The 21,324-nt window shown below is 40.0% G+C and overlaps 1 protein-coding gene across 2 annotated transcripts in view; it reads left to right on the top strand.

Annotated features, from left to right (window-relative positions):
• The window catches only part of NRXN3 (neurexin 3), a 1,051,320-nt gene that overhangs the window by 935,855 nt on the left and 94,141 nt on the right, over positions 1–21,324 (top strand). Inside the window, exons 20-21 of one of the 2 annotated variants that reach the window (XM_086748180.1) lie at positions 1,915–1,971; positions 3,685–3,992. In XM_086748180.1, coding sequence (XP_086604306.1) covers positions 1,915–1,971; positions 3,685–3,992 — 365 coding nt within the window. The remainder of the gene's footprint in view (positions 1–1,914; positions 1,972–3,684; positions 3,993–21,324) is intronic. The other variant, XM_086748181.1, reaches the window with a different exon arrangement.

Here is a 21,324-nt window from a genome sequence, read left to right as displayed (position 1 = left end):
TGTAAGTCTGCCACCTTTACACACCTAATAGAATTTACTGATGTAAACAGTTCCTCAACAAAATTCAATGGCCAAATAAATTTTACTTAGGCGAAGTAAGGAGTTCAGAATCATATCATCAAAAGAATGATTAGAAGAGACCTATGGTGTCAGAATTATGTGCACATTCTCTCAACAGTTTTCTCTCATTCCATAGTCCCTGTTGTGTTTATTCATGCGCCTGTACACCATCATAGAGCGAAGAATGAGGAATGACAGGTTGTAGGTGACTCCAACAAGTGATTGTTCTTTTAGCAAACACGGTTCTAGTACCAGTGCTATCTCCAGCATTAACCATATGGTGCAGTGCATGAATCCTGGACTGGAAGACCACTTAACAAACATGAAAGACCCCAAAACACACAAAGTTCCTTTTTTAGTGGAGTGGGGCTGCCTCCTTGATGTACAGTTTCTTTCAGAGTTAGAAGATGCAGAGGAAGTCCCATAAATGGAAAAATGGTCTTGTTTTTCAGCCTTAATATACTAACTCTTCATCCTTGAAAGTAAAGCAAGAGATATGACAGACATGTCTAAAGCTGTGCTATGAGCTTGGGTTAGAATAGATGACATCTTGAGAAGAGTCAGGTTAGAATAGATGGGTTAGAATAGATGACATCTTGAGAAAAGTCACTTTTACTCCAGTAAAAGTGAGGGAAGCCCTTTTCTATACTGGCTTGGGAAGCTCTCCTAGCTGGAACAGCAAAAATTGTCCTTCCTCATCATTGCCCACTCCTTTTCCGTTTGGTAAATGATGAAAAAAGCTACAGTATTGGTTCAAGAGGAGAAAGGAATGGAAATTGAAAAGGAAAGCTTTGAATGGTCAGTACCATATTTTCAGGGCTAACATCTCAAGATTAGTGAAATGACTCCCTGTACTTGACTCATCTCACTTCTACCTTTTGGCACTCTGTCATGAGTGAGGTGGAAGGAGGGAACAGTAGCAAATGAAATGTTGAGGTATGTAGGGGCAGGGACAGTACAGAAAGAAAAGTAGTGCTAGAGGGAGGGAACATGTAAGGAGAAGGGAAAATGGTGTAGTAAAGAACTGACAGCATATCCATTAAAAAATCCAGAGCACAACAGGACAGAGAAGAGAAGTAAACTGAGGACATAGAATCGTAAAACAGTTTGAGATGTAAGTGACCTTTAAAGGTCATCTAGTCCAACCCACCTGCAAGGATCAGGGACATCTTCAACTGAATCGGGTTGCTCAGAGCCACATCCAACCTGGCCTTGAACATTTCCAGGGATGGGGCATCTACCAGCTCTCTGGGCAACCTGTTCCAGTGTTCTACCACCCTCAGCATAAAAAATTTCTTAGAATCATAGACTAGTTTTGGTATACAACAAGAGTTTGGCATTCAACAGTGTACAGTTCCATTTTCTCTAGCTCAGACAGGAGCTGGGCTGAGAGGGCGGATTATTTTAATAGATACTGTCATTGGATCCTATTTTCCTCACAGACAAGAGGAAAGGTTCTGTTTTTACGTGCTGAGGATGTGTGGCTTCAGTGCATGTTTGTTGATGTTTTAATAGACGTACATTGCCTCTGGTAAGTTTAAAACCTCCTGAGATGCAGAATATTGCATCAGGTGTTTCAACACTTTCCAGGGGAAGAATACACTCTATTTTTATTTCTCATTTCTTCATCAATGCAGTTACTCCACCCTGATCAAGTCCTAGTGTTTCATTTACAAATTTGTGGGTGAGGAGCACAAGGGATGTGAAGCCCACGTCCACATATCCATATGTTACACCTCTCCATACACTTTTGCTTAGTTAGCTAGGGCCCCCTTTGGGGACAGGAACTCCTTTCAGATACATTTCTTCTCTTGTCCTCATTCTCTTCCCCATGGTCCATCCTGTCACCATAAGATGATGCAACACCGCATCACCACTTGACTTCGAGACCCGTCACGACGTCCAAAATTGGTGAGCTCCCCCTCGCATTTTGATCTACTCTAACCACTGGCTGTGAAGGAATGAGCAGTGGGTTATAGGCTGTGCTTTGCTACATGGTGGCATTTTGCACCTCTCATCAGGGTGGACTAGAGAGAGGAAGTGGTGAGTGAGAACTGGGGAGAGGGAATGGGATGGGGGCATGTGGTACAAACTTAATAAAAATGGGAAAACACAGTAGTTTTTTTTTGAATGATAATTGACTTGATGCTGCATTGATAAGCTTTCCGAGCTCTGCCCAGTCTGGTTGTCTGTTAAATCAACAGATTCCAGGTGGCATGCCCCTAATCTTCTGAGGAACAGTGAAATTACAGGCACTCCCTTTGCACTGCATGAAGCAATTTATTTCTTAACATAGTCAACCTAGTGTAGCCTGGGATCTAAGCAGTATTTATAGAACAGTCCCAGCTGAATGTGATTTCAGTGTCCTGCAAAACTAAGTAAATTGGTAACTGTTATTAGATTTACTTTTAATAAATGTATTTTTCATTACATATGATATTAGACCACTCCTGATATTCAAGGTGGGACCTTCAGTAAACCATTTATCCTGCCTACATTTGAATTTCACTGTCTGTAAGAGGGGAGTCATATATAAGGCATTCTGAGGCTTAACCATCTGAATCACTGTTATCCTCACTATTTCAAAAACTTTGCTCTTTCAGAGACATAACAAATACTTGCATTTGGTGTTTCTTGGTTTTAGATTTGTGAGCCTTCACAATGCAAAATTTAGAGGTGAAGGATCGTGACTGATCCTGTCTTAAGATTCCTACACAACCTTATATAACCATATATTTTTTCCTGATGTTTTACTGTTCTCAAGCCACTCCTTAAAACCTTTGCATTATTAAAAGTGGCTCTATGAATTAATTCCATCCTTTGACTAGTGTCATGGTTTAGCCCCACTCGACAGCTAAAATACCATGCAGTCATTCACTTACTCCCCCCATCCCCAGTGGGATGGGGAGGAGAATCAGAAGAAAAAGACAGACAAAACTTGGGGGTTGGGATAAAAACAGTTTAACAGAACAGCAAAGGAAGAGAAAATGGAGGAAAACAATAACAATGTACTAAACACATAATTCTCAGTAGAACAGCTCACTCCCGGTAGCCCCACTTTATATACTGAGCATGATGTCACATGGTATTGAATAGCCCTTTGGCTAATTTGGGTAAGCTATCTCAGCTATGTCTACCAGCAGCAGGTGCCAGGGCTCCAGCTTCTCTCCCAGCTCCTGTGAAAACTAACTCTATCCTAGCCAGAACCAGGACAACTAGTCAAAAGAGGAGGTTTATTTATGGGCTAAAGCTCAACAGGTATTGCAATCTGAATTGATAGTGGAAAAATGACCACATATTGAGGCCTTATTTGTAGTTTAAAATGGGTCGAACTCTAAAAGAGTGGGTTCAAATTTCTGACTGAGTCAAAGCTCCTCCAGAGTTTTGATTTGTGAGTGAATGTTGAAGTATGAGGTTCAGTTTTAGCTGTTCTTGCTTTCAGGCTAATCTTCCTTATTAATGAGCTCTAGGCAGTATATTTCCATACTGTATTTCTGCAGTCATCATAAACACTACCAAGAATGAACCTACTTCTTTGTTGTCCGTCATTTCTGGCCAGGACTCAATATAATATCAACATGAAGGAAATGTCTGGCAATAATGTTATTCACCCCCCTTCACTAGGACGACAGTTAACGATCTTCAACACCCAGGCGCAAATAGCCATAGGAGGGAAGGACAGAGGGCGTCTCTTCCAAGGCCAGCTCTCCGGTCTCTATTACAATGGCTTGAAAGTGCTGAACATGGCAGCAGAGAACAACCCCAATATTAAAATCAATGGAAGTGTCCGACTCGTTGGGGAAGTCCCTTCCATCTTGGGAACAACACCCACAACCTCTGTGCCACCGGAAATGTCTACTACGGTCATGGAAACCACAACTACGATGGCCACCACTACAACCCGAAAAAATCGTTCACCACCGAGCATCCAGGTGAGTTAATTAGTCTTCTGCTTTTCCTCTTAATTAGTCTTTGTTTCGCTGCTCACTTGTAAGTTCATATGAGCCATGTTCTCTGAATCAGACTCCCTATATCTCTTTATTTTGGTAATGCTATATAAGGTAAATCACCACAAAATATTGTGCTCCTGTGTTGGTGAACAAAGAACTGGATGAATTATTATGGCACATGTACCTGATAATGGGGACAGGTTTTGCCCCTGTTCTAGTGCAACCCCATTTATGTAAGTAAGATTGCACCAATGTGAAGGAGAACGTGGTTTTTAACTATGTTTCCAGAGTTCCATATAGGGAGAGATGTATTCCTAAGAGAGTTACAAAGCTTAATGGGGGGTGGGTGTATGGTTATTTATTATTACAACAGTATGTACTGCTGCAACAGTGAAGTTCATAATGGGAAGAAAAGCAATGGAGCATTACTTCCAGGTAGAGCCATTTTTCATTTTCCTTTTATAGCCTTCCTGTAGAAAATTTTAAAGAAATACTATCAAGATCATAGGTGTTTCAACATAGAGCCATTCCAATGTCTTTGATAAAAATAATTCCTACAGAAAAAAAAAAAAAGAATTTTAGATGTTGTGGTTTAATTGTGCCAACGTAGTGTTTTCAGTCCTAAAAACGCAGTGGTTTTGGAACCACTTGTGTGGCAGTCAGAATATGGTACCGATTAGAAATAAACACCTTAAACAGTCTCTCCTTGTCTTTGCAAAGAAAAGAATCATCTAAATAACCAATCTGAGCAGTGGATCAGATTTTTAAAATTATTTATTTCAGTGGCATACTATCATGTTATCAACTAGGATGAAACATTTGTTTTAAAATCTTTATTTACATCAGAACCTCATCCTTTAGAAATCAACATGCTTTCATTGACACCAGCATACACTATCTGGGACCTTGGCAAGTGATTATTGGTCAGAGGGTGCCTTTATTAAACTTCCAGAGAAAAGTATATTGTTGTCTAATTGGAGAAAAAAATATAAATTATTCAGTCTGCTTCCCTGAAACAATTTCTGCTGCTCAGGACAGAAGACCTTAATGAAATCAAGGACTTTGAATCTGTTATCGTACAAGTTGCATGCTTACTTTCTAACTGCTTCAGGAGGTTTAATCAGTTACTGGTTATGTTTGTAAATATATGACCATTCTCTTTGCTTTAAATCTAGTCCTGGTCACTTAGGATAAGAAAACACAAAAATAATCCTCTTAATTATGTAGGAACTCAGGCCATACCCGGAATATTGTGTCCAGTTCTGGGCTCCTCGGTAAAAAAGAGAGAGGAAGCTACTGAAGTGAGTCCAGCAAAGGGCCTTAAGATGGTTAAAGGACTGGAGCATCTCTTCTGTGAGAAAAGGTGGAGAGAGCCGAGACTGTTCAGCCTGGAGAAGAGAAGGCTCAATGAGGAACTTACCAATGTGTACAAATACCTGAAGGGAGAGTGTAAAGATGAAGGTGGTGTACAGTGACAGGACTAGAGGCAATGGACACAAACTGAAACACAGGGGATCCCCTCTAAATATCAGGAAACACTTTTTTACAGTGAGGGTGACTAAGCACTGTCACAGGTTGCCCGCAGAGGTTGTGGAGTGTCCGTCCTTGTAAATACTCAAAAGCCAACTGCTCGTGGTCCTGGGCGATTGGCTCTGGGTGACCCTGCTTGAGCAGGGAGGTCGGACCAGATAACTTCCAGAGGTCCCTTCCAGCCACAACCGTTCTATGGTTCTGTGAGGGACCTCTGGCTGCAATGGAATTTACGTCTATTTGAGTAATTAATTCCAAGTCAAGGTTTAACATTGCCCCTTTGGTACTCTGTAAATCCAGTTGGCAGCAGGACTAGGATTAATTGAGCTACTAGTCTCAAATACCCAATAGGTGATTTATAAAGTCTCAGCTAAATGAGGTGAAATTACCTTAGGTTTGCTCACTGTTTGCCATAAACTTTGAAAGAATTACAGTTCCTTCTCCTCAGTGGCTAGCTCTAATTTTAGAGAAAATCTATGTATGGTTTCATCTTCAGAAGAATAAAGTCTATGGTCCTGATCCTGCTCGTTTTAGTTTATTGGAGATTTGCTATAATTTATAAAGGCAGCAGAACTGTGTTTAGCTATAGGAGTGTAACAGAGGATAGCACTGGACTTTTGTGGGCTGAATCAAACTGGAAATGACCCTGGCTTACTTGAAGACGAGTAAGCTTTCTTACAGAAAGTTTCCTGCCTAACCTACGTGGCAGTTCACTCAGCCTGTAGAGACCACTATGTGCTGAAAGAGCATCAAGAAGATTTAATAAAGTGTCAAAGTGCTTCTTAAAACATGGTTAGAGCAGTGATTTCCTGGACATACATGCACCACAACAAATGGCCTCACCTCAGCTGATATTAAAGCAATAACTCTTTGACACTTCATGCTACCCACTCAAAGAAAGATAAAGGTCAATATATACCTCCATTACAACTTTCTGCATTTCAATATCAGGCCATTTTATTGCTGTCACAGCACAGATGGCCTGCCTTTCTTCCCTACTCTTGGTAGAATTTGATTCTGTCAGCTTAAGTTGCATTATTTGTGTGGTGAAAGTGAGAATAAATTGTCCTTTTCCATTAGGGCAGTATCTCCAGCGGTGGTTTTCAGATGCCTAATGGTTATTTTATCTTGCTTTTGTTCAGCATCACCGTTGTCAAACCTGCTTACAATTTGAGATCTAAGTGGTGGAAAAATCTAATAGAACAAGTTTATTCTTTGGGGAATGTAAAATATAGCTACCTGAGGCTATGACCAGTGCAAATACAGTTAGTTATTGCCTTGCTCAAGCTTTCTCTTCTCCTTCTGCTCAGAAATAAACAATTTTTCTTTACTTTCAAGGCTTTTCATAGTTTAGCCTCTTCTTTCCCCGTTCTAATCAGCATGATTCAAGCATTTTTTCCTCACTTCTTAGATTTGATCATAAGACTTTCTGCTTCCTGATACCATCCACAAGGCAACAGCATGTTATTTTTCCAGTCCCATTGAAACCCTCCTTTCATCATGATGCATCTCAAAAAGTTGTCAGAGGTTGAGCTGATGATGGTCTAAAGGCAGCTTTTTATCAAGCCAATCAACATTGTCACATTTTTTCTTTTCATATTATCCATTTTTCTGTATCTATCTGTGATACCTTTATACTTAGATTGCAGACTTTCTGGTTTCAAAATGTACTTTTTATTCTGCATTTATACTCTACTTAGCACAGAAGGATTCTGGCCCATTGTAGAAACACTAAGCATGATAAAAGTGAAAGTAAAGCATCTAATGCAAAATATCAAGAATCAGGATAAAAAATTGTTATTATTATTGTATTAGAAGTATCTGTGCTATTTGTATTACTCATTGTTATATATAAGTAACTAAAATTTCTCCTTCTTGAAATGTGTATAAAGCTTGTGCAGAATATCAAGTCTGCAATCCCAAAGTGATACAAAATCTAGGGGAATTTCAGTAGGACTTAGATTTATACGTAGCTTGTTGGAAAGTACGGAAGAGTATGATGACTACAAAGATTTCTTCTGTTTGTGATGTACACCAAGATACCTCCTGCAGTTATGCAGTCTGAGTACTGCCACAAGTGTTTTAGAGCACAGTTAGACTAAAACAGCTGGGAAAATGAAATGCTTTAAAAATACACAGTATATGCACAGACCAATGCCATGCTTTTCAGTTTGTCCCTGCTCCTTGTAGGGGGGTTGGACTGGATGACCTTTAACGGTCCTTTTCCAACCCAACAATTTTATGATTCTCTGATTGTGAAGATCCCAAACATGGAATATAGTCTTGGACAAACATCCAAGACAAAGAGAACTGAGAAAAGAATATTACTGGAAATACCTGGTGGCAATGACATTAGCATTTAAAATGTCTATAACTTCTTTTTAAAAAAAAAATCTATAACAACATTCCTGCCAGTGAAACTCAGATCAATGGAGGACAGGCAGGATTTCGGTGAGCATCAGTTGGGAGGTATGACTGTGTGCTATGCTGATAGGAACGTTTCTATGATTCAAATATCCTTCAGAGAGACCTTGAAGGAAGATAACAAAGGCTGATCTTTTCCTGTTCACTCAAAATGAGGGAGAAAAGAGAGTTTAGTTTTGTGTTCGTTTCAATGAGTTGCGAACAGTGCTTGTGCTCTGCTGCCCCTGAGTAGAAATGCTGGTTTGACTTTCTCACGTGATTTTGTTCTGGATTCAAGCACAGTCTCTTCAGAAGTGACATGTGTTGTGCTGAATTCCTGCTGCCAGTCTCAGGGTCCTGACACACCAGACTCTCCTGTAATAATAATATCCTCCCTGGGACTTCTGCTTTGCCACGTTACACTATGAAGGCCTCAAAGACAAGCTGTTAGCTCTTGAGTGTGGTCAACTAGCACTCCATGCAGGCTGCTACTGGATGAGAGTCACAGTACTGTGCTATGTCATATTCTTGCAAGGCTGCCATGTTTCTCAGAGGGTTGCCTCATTAGCAATTGCTAAAGGTCCTGGAATCCCACACATCCATGTTTCCTGATTTAAAACACAGCTTCAATTAATAGTGAAGTAGTTCAGGGATTTCTGTGTTTGGGAGACTTCTGTGAAAATTAGTTAAAGTGACACTCGTTCTCTTGGCATCTGCTTCTATGTCAGCTGCTTATATGGTCAGAATTTATTTAGTGAGTCACTACTCAGAGCATTTTAGGAGACTCTCCATATGCTCTCAAGGGGCACATTTTGTCCAGTTCAGCTGAGTCATTCAGTTTTCAAATTATTTGTGTAAAGATATCTTTTAAGTTAATTACTAAGTAAAGGTAGTCTAGAAAAGCATGGATGGTGATTTGTGAGTCTTCTGTTCAAAACACCTTCAGTTCAGCAAATCCAAGATATGATTCCAGCTGGTGTGTGGGTCCTTAAGGAGAATTGCTCCAGATAAGTTTCCAGAGGTTCTAGGGCCCACTGGCCTAGGGCAGGCCCCTAATATATCTGCCTTATGACATGGATGGCTGGGGTCCCAAGACCAAAATCACGGACAATTTTCTGTGAAAAAGAGATCAGAACCCTTCTGGGAGGACAGATGGACTTCTGGTTATGCTCTCCATGAGGAACCAGAAACTGTGTGCTCTGTTACAGATCCAGGGCACTTCTCAACTCCTTGAACTTTAAGATGAGGATGATGACACTTGCCAAACTGTTTAAACTGTAGCTTGGAGGTGAAAAGAATAAATTACTTGTGGATGTTTTCAGCCATGATCTTAGAGCCACAAATTAACAGTATATGATACATAATATGCAGAATGTTTTCTCTAAAGAGTAGAAGAGGGTATCTGCCCATTACATGCAGAGTCCAGCCCATTGCCATGGCTCAGAATAAGGTTCTCAACCTTTTATTTCAACTGTTAGGCTTTCCAAACTGTGTTTTCAATTGAGGCTCCAATAATCTTGATTAATGTCTTTCCATAACGTGCATCTCCAGGCTAAAGCCTTTCTTACCATATATATCACAGAGGAAAATAGCACAGAAGATTTTTCAGTCTAATTAGACTTTCACTGTCAGCTAAGACAAATACAATTGTCTGACCCTTGGTCTTGCCTAGGTACTTTCTTTTACGCTCATAGATAATAATTTGGGGGGAAAAGAAATTGGCCTTTAATTTACTTTGTGCTTCTTATAAGTCACTAGTGACATTTTTATCCCAAGACTGCAAAACTCTAATGAAAAAGGGGCTTTTGATGAGTCTCTACTTTAAAGACTGACTTCATTGGCCCATTGGTACCGCTGAGAATTACGCAGTCTTGCTCTCATCCGTCCTTTCTGCTTCTCCCTCAACTGTTTTTTCTTAAAGAGACCAAAGCCTGTACTGTCTTTCAGAGTAGAATCCTTTCCCCTGTGCTGCAGTTCTGTTGAGTGAGATGGTACAGTTGTGTTGCTGCAGCGAAATCCACAAAATGGCATTTACTTATTCATAGTCACATCTCTTCTGTGCTGATTATATGGTAACATTGTTTAGGCAGAGAAAGAAAGCAGAGCTGGAATCAAGAATCCAAATGTGGAATAGAGAATTTTCATGCAAACGGCTGTTCGTGTAGGTTACAGAGTGGTGAATTCAATAATACCAAATGCCCTCTAAATACATCACAAATAAGTAGTATAGAAATAGATGTACTGCACACTAAAACACAAAATCTTTGGCATGTAATGTCAGAAACCTAGCCGGAAACATGTAGATGATATGCTGATGTTGTGTATGGGAAAGGGATGAAAACATTCTCCAAATTTTAACTGGACATTGGATGGGGTGGTCCTGTGGCATGTATGAATTACATTTATTGATGCAATGATCAGGATACTCAGATTACCTATAAAACTCATATAATCTAAAATAGAATCCTATATTTTCATTATTTCATTCACTTTCTGCAGAAGACAGGTGTGCTGCACTTCTGAAAGTGCCATAGTGAACCAGGAGTTCAGTACCCACCCAAAAAGAGAATGTGATTTTACTCTAATATTTTTCCAGGGCTGCCTATACTCCCAAGTGCTGACAAGTACTGATGATGGAAATAAGCTCAGCCTTGTATTTCTGCTAAGCATAATTACAGTAATAAAGAACGTTGTATTTGTAAAACAGCTCATGCATATGCTGGTGTATGCTATCATTTTTTGACATTATCACCCTTGATATTTGAGCATTTAACTTAGTAACTGTTGTTGGCTCCAAAGGGTGACTACTAATTCGTAACTCTAGGAGAAGGATTTGATTGAATGTGTGTGGCAAATTTGAGTGCCACAAGTTGACGCATAGTACAATTTCTCAATACGTAGCCTACACTCAAGTCTTAGCCTAACCTTTTATACAGTAGCATTGTCAAGTAGTCACTTCAGCGACTCCTCTGCATGTTCTGCTGGGACTTACATTGTCTTTCTATTTCATCAGACTAATAGTTTACAGAAGGCATGAGTTAGCTGATTCATTTCTGCAAGGATTGAGTTTACATTGCCTTAAATCTGCAGATCTGAACAATCATTTGTGACTTGCAGCAAAATCTCAGCTGGTGTCTTTGACACATGTACTTAGTTCTGTTCTACTGCAATTTTTTGAAATGAAGATTTGACCCAGCATATGAAGTGGAGGCTAGTCTAGCACTTTCCTAGAATTTCAGCACTTTTTTAGATTTTCTTTGATAAATTTTTTAATCTTGATCAAGAACTTCTTGTAATATTTGCTTGATTTCAGGCAACCAAAAAGCACGCCCTTTTCTGTAATAAAAGAATAACGAGCTGTAATAACAGCTGTGGTAGACTGATACCTAATTTCTTCAAACAGGCAGACAGGCATGTATTTCACAGAAAGTACCCTTAATAACATCAGTATGTATTTTCTTTTTCAAGGCACAATATCCCTTTGTGTATCTAGACATGTCATTTACCCTGTCAAAAAGGATTCTTGAAAGTCATGTGGAATATTATTTTCAAAATCAGATTAATACAGTACTCATGAGCTAAAGCTACTGTAGTTGACCATACATTTGATCACAAGCCAAATTAAAGGATAGGAAAAGTGTGTTCTAGGATGATTTTGCAGCAACAAAGTATGATGAAGAGATCCAGTACTGCAAAAGTAACTCCTTAGAAATAAATGGAGTAGAAGCAATGATTAAAGCTCAAATATAGTTGGAAGATTGGCTCAAGTTCTGTTATAGCATATCTGCTCTGCTTGCTATTTATATACTTCAGGGAAATACCTAGAAGCTGCAGACACTGTCAGAATGCTTCCAGAGTATATAGTTCCAGTTTGGTTTTTTGGGGGTTTAGGGGGAGTTTTTTTGTTTGCTTAGTTTTTGAGGGTTTTTTTACAAGACTGTCTGAGATGGGAATGTAGCTCTTACCTTTCCTAGCTCATATTTGAATGAATGTGCAGAAATTAGAAACACAACCATGCTGTTGTGACAGACCCTCTTTCTGAAACCATCTAATTAATGCCTTGGGTTTTCTGTAGAATGATTATGTTGTTAACTAGCAGAAACAGATGATTTCTACTAGTTCCTTTTTCATCTGTGGGATGAGTTGTCACTGCTTTGCAAGATACGTCTGTCACGGTACGTCTCTTAAAAGTAGCGATTAGCAAGACAGGCTATTCAACTGCTAATCCTTTCTCTCCTGCCTTAGATGGCATATGAGTAGGTGAGATGTTGTTCATTTTGATTGCAAAATTACTTCTATTAAAATCTGAAAGATAAGAATTTGTTTCCACAAAATTTCAACAGAAAAATAAAGGGGTGAGGACTTAGATTTCAGTTCTCTTGGTATTGCATGGGATGCAAATGCACCCCTTCTTCTTTTTTACAGTGTATTTTTGGAGAAAATTTGGTCTGTTGGCTTTTCACCCGTACAGTGGCTCATGAAGGGAGCATCTTCCCTCAGAATTGCTGTGAGAGTTTTCCACTGGTGCTGTGCTGCCCATTTTGCTGTGTCTGATATTGAACGTTCTTAAGGAAAATTATTTCCAGAGACAATTTTTTTGGTAAGGACACTTTCAGGGAACACCAGTAGTTTATTAGGAGACATGAACCAGAGAGTAGGAAACGTTGGGAATGCTCTAGTCGTTGAATGTATGAAAGTGGGTAGAGAAAGGATGAATACTGAGGTCCAGACAGGGAATGAGGATCCAGAGGAGGAAATACATCTATCTCATAGAGATATGGGAAGAAACCAGCAAGATTTAAAGATGGAGAGTGACATGGCTAGAGGTGGTAGGATGGTGCTTCTAGCAACTATTTTGGATATGCAAAGGTTTGGGGAAGAGAGAAACTCATACCCACATGGCTTAGTAGCCACCCCTCTTTTTAATCTCTGCTCCATTCCACACTCTGTCTTCCCTAGGAATAAAGGGAAGTCTTTTTGTGCCAAGCTGGCAGGGACTCATTTCAGTAGAACTGCTGGCAGTGACATCTGAGAACCCGTGTCTTCTTCCACAGCAGTTCAAAGTCGGGCAGAACTGGACTCTTACACACTCGTACTAACATAATCTTAAAAGCAGCTCTTCTCCTCACTTGCAACAGCTCTTTTCCAGTAACAGTTTTGGAGCAGGAAAGCTCATTCTTAGTGTAAAAAGAGTCAGGTCAGGTAAGGGGAAAAAAATACTATATGTCATGTTCTTCTGACATCCAAGAAACAACCTCAGTGCCCAAGCACAGAGATTTGCATAAATAACTTGAATTTAACTTGGTTGTAATGTCCTTTTTTTTTTTTTTTTTTTTTTTTTTTTCTTTTCTCCCTGAAAAATGACCTCCAATGAAAGTATAAGGACATGAATGATCTTAATCTGTGGTAACAATGGAGAACCAGTCCTGACTGACTCCAGCAGCATAAATATACAAAATGACAGATTACCCTGCTGCCTCCCTCCCTGGTGCCTGAGCACACATACACACACTCAGTAGCACACAGAAAAATTCAAATAGGTCTTTATCTTTTATCTGTTGCCCCAGTGATTAATGCTGCTCTTGCTGGGAAACTAATCGAACGAGGGGAAATATGGAGAAAGAAATATGTATTTCTTAGACTAGTGTTATCAGTGTTATTATTATTCCTTTAATATATTTTCCTGATGTTAGAAGAACTTAATGTACTGACACAGCAGGAAGCGAGAGGTGAGAGCAGATTTGATGGCAAGATGATGAATGGGGCAGGCCACAGCAAGTGGAACACAGACATTTTACAGGAGGAGTGAGCTGCCAAGCTGCTTTGGTGCTGCAGCATTTTAGCTAGAAAACCACGAGGCTGTAGCAGGCTGAACATGGGTCCTGAACCAGAAGCTACTGTTTTCTAAGCCCATCTCACTTCACTCAGCAACTCTTGACAAACGTCCTCTCTAAGGGGTTCTTTACTTTCTCTTTGTAGTAAAATAAGGATACACTGGTCCTTGATCTGTCTCACAGCCAGGTTTACAGGCAGTATTCTGGTAGTATGGGTAATACTTTGTAAATTCCCTCAGGCGTTGCATTCCCTTTTCCTCCTGCCTGGTCCTTGGCCTAGGTCTTTCATACTGGTACTATGACCCTGCAGTTCCAGTTTAATCCTACAGATGTGTACAGCATAGAGCAGAAAATTTACTCTGTGCTGTGGTAAAAACAGAAATGTATGCTTTGCCTGGGTATGATTTAGATTTAAGTAGGAGGCCTGTCTTATCAGTGAGTGGAAATGGATTCCAGTTGTCGTATTTCCTCAGGATCTTAAGAAAACAGACTTAAAGATACAGTACTTAAGAGGTCACATCTTATTTTGTTTTCCCTTTGAGAGAGGAATACAGAAAGGAGTACCTGTAATAAAAGAATAGGCTTGTTTAGGGTGAAGGGTCATGCTGTCTCTCTCCTTATTTCAGCATTCTGACTGTTTTAACAAATGTGACTCATTTTTCTAAATATACTGTTGTTGTGGGGAGATGGTGAAGAACATAAGAAAATAAATGAGACAGAAAAAGAAAGAGGAGCAATGGTACCTACTCTATAGAAGCATTTTTTGTAGGATCCCTATTCCCTGTGCTCTCTGTTTTAATACTCTTTGCTGTGGGTATATTGGCATAACGTCCTCTTCCTTCACAGCGTAGGCTCAAGACTTGCAAATATGCTTAGGGTCCAAATCTAAAGCATAATTATCTTAGCTCTCAATTGGTTACATTTAGGCAGCAGTTAATCCAGTTGTTCTCTGCTAGAGCAATTATCTTTTTTTGTATTAACACTTATATTAGCATGTGGGTCTCTAGTGCCCGGGTTTGTTTCATTGTTATAGACATAACCTTATTGGAGATATTCATAGAAAAGCAAGCTAAAACTGATTCTTTATACCGGATACATGCACTTCCTCCATTCACCTTAGTCCCATATACATCTCCCAGTTTACATGTACTACCGAAGTTGTCCTCTCACTGCCTAATGCACTCCCATTTAGTCTGTCATGCCTTAGACTTGTGTAATGAACTGAAGTTGAAGTTGGTTTTAAGCTGGTGAGCACTGGTTGTTCAGGTGACTGCTGCTGTCATCTGCTTGTCTCATCTTGAGATTTAGCAATTTGTGGGAAGAAAATTTAGAAATGTAGATACACTGGACAGGTCAGAATATACAGCCTGCTCATCTGGAGTCCCTGAAGGCGTTCAGCTTCAGCAGCGCCAGGGGAGGACATATGCAGCAGAACTTACGGGCTTCTCCCAGAGCCAGGAGGGCAGCTGGCCCCACGTTGTAACAGAGCTGTGTGCAGGCACTGCGGATCAGCCATCAGGTAGGATTTCCATCTCCTGGACTTAAATAAGAGTACCAGGGTGGAAAGGATAGGTAGGTGGGAGGAAGAAGGAGGGTTGTGTGTGTTCCTCAGAAAGTAATACTGCAGTGGGAGCCTCTCCTGTAGAGGACTTTTTCCACCCCAACATCTGACTAATTGTGAAGTATTGTTGCTTGCCTGAAGATGACTAATTCTTTATTGCTCAGATGGCTGATTGCATGTTGTCCTTCTGTTTATGGGCTCAAGCACAGCACAGAAATTTCTGGTTGTTTGGCCATAACATTTGTTGCCCTGGCAAGAAGCAAGAACCACTTACAATCTGCTGTGAAGAGGCTTGGCATCTCTCTGGCTGCCTCTCAGCTAATGTCTGATGCTTGCAAGCTGTTTGTTTTGTCCTTTCTTAACTGAAGCCATAGAAATGGTGTTGGCTTCTGCTCCTTGTGATTCCTGGGGGTAAGGGAGGGAGGAAGTTGGCAAGAACTGGAAAGGAGGGCAAGAGCCTGGCTGTGGATTGCTGAGGACCAGGATCTGCAATGATAACTTTTGCCTTAGGAAATGCTGTAGCGATTGGAGTGAGTTGCAGCCCTGTAGTTTGCACCTTGCTCTTTTTATGATGCCTTGTTGTACAGTACCAGCTAGATCCCTGGATCAGATTCCGAGTGTGAATTGCCCTTCCACTTCCATAAGGCAAAATTTTCTTTGATGGGGCTTGGGAAGCTTTTCTGCTGCAGCTCTTGGCAGGGATTTATGCTCTCCTGCTTACTATTGTGACGGTGGACACTAGGCTTCAAAGGCAGCTAGAGAATTAGAAAGTTAAATGGCATCAGGTCTTCTGCTGGAAGGGGAGAAATAAGGTGAAAGGAGCGCAATGTCAGCACCTTGCCTGAGAGAGTTGCAGATTGAACTCTCAGAGGGTGTAAATAACAGTTTACAACACCAAGGATCGTTCTAGAGGCAGAGGGAGGTAATGGCACAGGCTAGCTGTCCCTCTGCTTCTGTCAGGCTTGGTCACCTTGAATTTACTGACTGTTCTTCTTCTGTCCAAACCTCATTTAATGACAGCAGTAGCTGAAGGGCAGAAGATTTGGGGATTTTTTTTTTTTTTTACTTTTTTCCCTGTTAACTGTTCTTCCCTTGCTTGTTTGTCCTTCAAAGCTGAGAGGCAACTTCTGTGGTGGCAATGAAATGTGACAGTGGTTAGGCAGTGTCGTAACCCATTCCTTCCAAGGGGGCATTACAGAGAAGACAAGAGAAGTAATTATTATTATCCATGGGTACAGCTAAGCTCCACACAGCAAGCTGCATTTGCAGTACCTCTCATATGTATTGCCTTGGCATCTAAGAGCTTTTCAGCTCAGGAACCCATCCATCTGCAGTGGTCCATAAATTCAGAATAAGATTGTGGGGAGAAATAGTGAATTATTAACTGAAGACACCTATGTGTTTTACCTAGAAATCAGAAATCCATGTGTTAATTACATCTCTTTGAGCCAGATATCCTCTCCTTTTTTCAGTCTAGTTCATTTATAGACTGATTTCTTTTACTGTAGAACTATATGGACATTTATATTAGGACTGAATCATAACTTGATCATGTTGCAAGTCAGGGAATTATTTGGCAGTCCTGTGTAATTTGATCCATAGAAGGCAAAGACTTAATAAAGAAAATCAGCTGAGACTTCTGTCATTCCTCTTCACTTTTGCTGTCCAACAAGATCTTTTAAAAGAAAAAAAAAATAGTATTTTCTGAAAAAGGGAAGTTGTTTGTTTTGTTTTGTTTTTTCCTGAAAAAGGAGAGGCAGGTTTTCATTTTGTGAAAGTAAAACTGAATTAATAAGTCATTTTGTTTAATTATTTTTTTTATCATTCATAGATACATTTTTCAATTTTACTTGCATGAAAGTGGGGTGTTTAGAAAAGACAATTTTCTGACTTTTTTGAGATGTGCAGATAAAAATGATGGCAAAAAAACTATAATTTGTTTCAAAATTGTCGAAGATATCAGTGACCATGAATGACCATACTTGCTGTTCCTAGAAGACTCTTTAATTAAAAGCTTAATGTAAGAAAATCTGGTGGCCAGTTCTAAAAACTATAAAATAATAGAAGGGAGGTTTCTGTTTGTGAAAATGGTTGTTCCTTCTGAAAACACCAAGCAATGCTATAACAGAAAATGCACATCACTGAAGAAGAGCATGCTTATAAGCATTTATTACTGGAAGTTTTACATATATTTTGAAAGAGATATGGAGAAGTTAAACATGGACTGGACTATCCTATAACTCTGGTATGGTGTCTGTAGTGGGACTCTTTTTTTTCTGATTACTGCTTGTCGTGATTGTTCGTTTAACAGGATCATGTTGTTCCAGGTGCCATTTCTGCTGTTTTAATGCATCTGGCCTGATTCTTGTCCACACAGAGCAGTAAAATCTGGGCTATAACCCACATGGCAGCATCAGGAAGCCAATTTTAACTTGACTGGCCCTCTTTGGCATCAGATTGTATGCAGGAGTTCAGCCATTCCTGTTTCTAGACACAGAATTTGCTTTCCGACTCATGTGTAATTTGGGGAAACTCAGAATTCAGTTGATGCCTTTGAATATAGTGCCAGGTAGAGTTGTCTAAAGCAATCCCTTCAGCCAAATCTTGGTGGGTAGAGCTGTGGTTCTTTGTTCTGTAGCAAGGGAAATGGGTGGATTTCAGATGCCCTTGACTGAAGTCTTCAGTCTCTGGGACAGAAGTGGCGTCTACTGGAGCACTGTGTATGCGTGCTAACAGTAATGAAAACAGGTGTTAACAAGATTTCTTTCTGAAGCATTTTACAAGCCATATCTAAGGACTTTTTTTTTTTCATCACAGATACACAGCTAATAGTAGGTTAGTAACTAATTATTGTTTAATAATGTATCGCTAAATCAGCAGTAGTTTGGGATGGCTACTGAAGATGCTTTCAATATGGCTGTGAAACAAGAGATAAAAACATACAGAAGCAGGATATAACTAACCAAGTTGTCATTGCATCAGGACACTCCTAAATCAGATATGTTTTAAAAAGGGTTGTTGAATAGTCAAATTATCTCAATAAGGCTATTTTCTCACCTCAACAACGGCCCCTCTGACAGGCAAAATTGTGTACACTGACTAAAGACAATCTTCCCCATCTACATTTCATAGCTGTACTTTGTGTATCTTGTTTACGTGTGCAAGCTGATCTCTTCCACAGAGACATTTGGAGTGGAGGCTTTTTTTCCCTTTTTTTTTTTTTTCCTGTCAGTGAAAGACAGGTAGGTCTAGACAACAGTGAAGCAATATCCAAACTAGATCTAAATTAACTCAGATTAGGCAGTGGAAAACATTCTTCATATTAACTTGTCACATTGCTTACTGAGAAGCAGGGAATGTTGTCTCAGATGAATTGGTTCACATGTGACCACATGTTAACATGATGTTCTTGTTTGAGGTTATATTGCACCTGTCTTCGGAGGTAGCTGGGGTTCAAGATTGACATAAGTGAACAGATGATGCGAGTAGCCAACTTTAGTGTCAGAGTCAAAGAGATGGCAAAGCTTCAATGTTTGAGACTCAAAGACTTGCCTTACTGAATTTTGCCATTTAGTAGGTCATCATTCACATGTCTCTGACCACCCCTTTAAGCTGCCTCCTGGCAGAGCTGGCAGATCAGGACATATACTTGTGCCTGAGCTGCTTCGGGTCACAGCCTGTGCTGCAGTGGCAACCCCTTTAGCTGAGCAGGTTACACTGTGTGGTGGTTCCTGAAATGGAGCTGGGGAGGAATGGACGTATGTTCTTCTTTGTTGTCCTTGCTGCAGGGGCAATAACCTCTGACTGGTGGGCAAGGTGGACAGCTGGGGATGCTAACATCTTCAACCGCTGCCACAAGAGTAAAAAATTATGTCAGTCAGAGCTTTTTATTATAAATGAGGTTATTTCTTAATACGGCAAGGCTTTTCAATGCCCTTGCAATGTTTTATTGAAGTCTCTCTGCATGGCATTACGTTCTGTAGTGCCAAATGGAGATAGAGATCCAAAGTTTTCAATGGGATACAGTACTTGCTTCAGCAGAATATGCTTTTCCTGTAGGTCTGTTCACCTAATAACTTATTTCTGGGACTGCTATTCCTTTTGTGACAGCTCTGCCACTTTGAAGTCTTTCTTGAACCAATGAAAGATTTTCATTAGTTGTCAAGAGTTTTCATTAACATGTTCTTTGGCTTTGACCTCTTACACTGAGATCTCACACCCTATGTTGGCATCCCATGAGAATGGTTTATTCATAGCTCCTTCTGTACCGGGCTAAAATCTTATGGCTTCTGAGGAATTTCTTTCTCTTTAAAAAAAAAAAAAAAAGTCAAGTGAGCCTAATTATTTCCTGGCCCAGGAGTGCAGTGTTTCTTATTAAAATACGCCTTGAGTGGCATGCCTACATGGTCCTCTCACTAAGGCTGAGATGCTTGCTGTGCTGTTCAAGGCTTCTTTAAAAACGATGAGCTCACATGTGCTTTCCAGGCTTTACTGTGTCATCTTTACCTGCAGATCTGGAAAACAAATCAAAGAAAAACCATTCATGTCAAACTCTGGATTTTTTTTCTCCTTCTAAATTAAAAAAAAAAGGCTTTCTGAGATATAGAGCGCTTATGAATGACCTCCACTGTGTTTTCTGAAGCTGCTCTGCTGTGGAGCATTTATGTGCTGTCAGTGGCAGCTGTCTGCCCCCAAAGAATTCGCAGTAACTTTATTAGACTGCCAGGGCTCTGACTTAACCTTTTCTGTCTCAGCTTGCATCTTTTGTTTTTGTTTTTGTTTTTCTCCCCTTTCTTACCATTACATCACATCACACTACACTGTTTTTCTCCTTCTTTATGCAGGTGTCTTAGCTTTCCACAACTCCCCACTGCTTCTTTGGTGCTTCCACCTTTTGTTTATTGTAATCTCAGCTGAATACAAAATTACCCACTGACTCACTCAAATGCAATTGCTTTTCCATGTCCCGCAAATGCCCTGTAACATCCCTGCACCCTTTGAACAAGTTGTGCCCTTCCCATTCCAGCAGGTTTGCAGAGTGCAGACAGGAGGATGCTCTCACCCGGGAGAATGGGAGGCACCTGTCTTGCAGGGCTTAGTCTTAATTTGATAGACAGGCTTAGGATACAGTAGCTGAGACCATGAAACAGGCAGAAAGTTTTCACATCTACTTGTGGTTTTTGCATGTTGCATGTGTTTGCTGCATTTCTCTTCCATTCTGTCCCTGGACGTTGATTCTCAAAGTGTAAAGAGTGCCTGCCTTACAGTATTATCCTGGCAAGCACTGTTTATGTAAACACCTAATCATCCCAGGATGTTCATTACTCAATTAGCTGTGGTAATACAGCAGTATATTTCAAAATATTGACATTTATTTGTTTTAAATTGGTTGGTTTTTTTATTTGCCTAGCCTTATTTTTGTGTTACAGAACAGCACAAATGGTACCTCTGATCAACCATACCTGTTATTTAATGTTTTCTGTAATCCAATCTTTCTCTGTTTTTCCAAACTAAACCATCCCCGTCTTTGAAGACTGGCAGCCTAAAATTCACTGTACACTGGAGAAGCAAGTTAAGTGAGCCTTCGTTAAAGTCCATGCCTCTGTGTAGAATGCTCTCACTCACCTATAAGAGCTAACTTCGAAGCTGCATATCACTTCATTTCATGCAGTCACAGCAGTGACTACAGACAGGTGAAAGCTTCACTTAGCTATAAATTAAAATAACCTGGCTTTCTTTTTTTCAAATTCATATTAAACAAAACTGGTGTGGATTAGAAATAACCACGTAAAAGACAACTAATGCGAGTGAATGAGGAAACAAACTTCTAGTCTAGTTGTTAATTTATACTACCCTTCTTTCTTTTCTTTTTATGCGTTCTCTTTTGACTGTAAATGACAAGCTCAAGATCCAGCTTGTAACTATCTTCTACCACCTCATGACAATCTAAGAATTACTTTGTATGGGCTACACAGTGCAGCCCAAG

The sequence above is a fragment of the Chlamydotis macqueenii genome, chromosome 5, assembly GCF_036417535.1.
Source record: "Chlamydotis macqueenii isolate bChlMac1 chromosome 5, bChlMac1.mat, whole genome shotgun sequence".
Lineage (NCBI taxonomy): Eukaryota > Metazoa > Chordata > Aves > Otidiformes > Otididae > Chlamydotis > Chlamydotis macqueenii.
The sequence above is the reverse complement of the archived record's forward strand: the minus strand, read 5'-3'. Positions and strand labels throughout refer to the sequence as shown.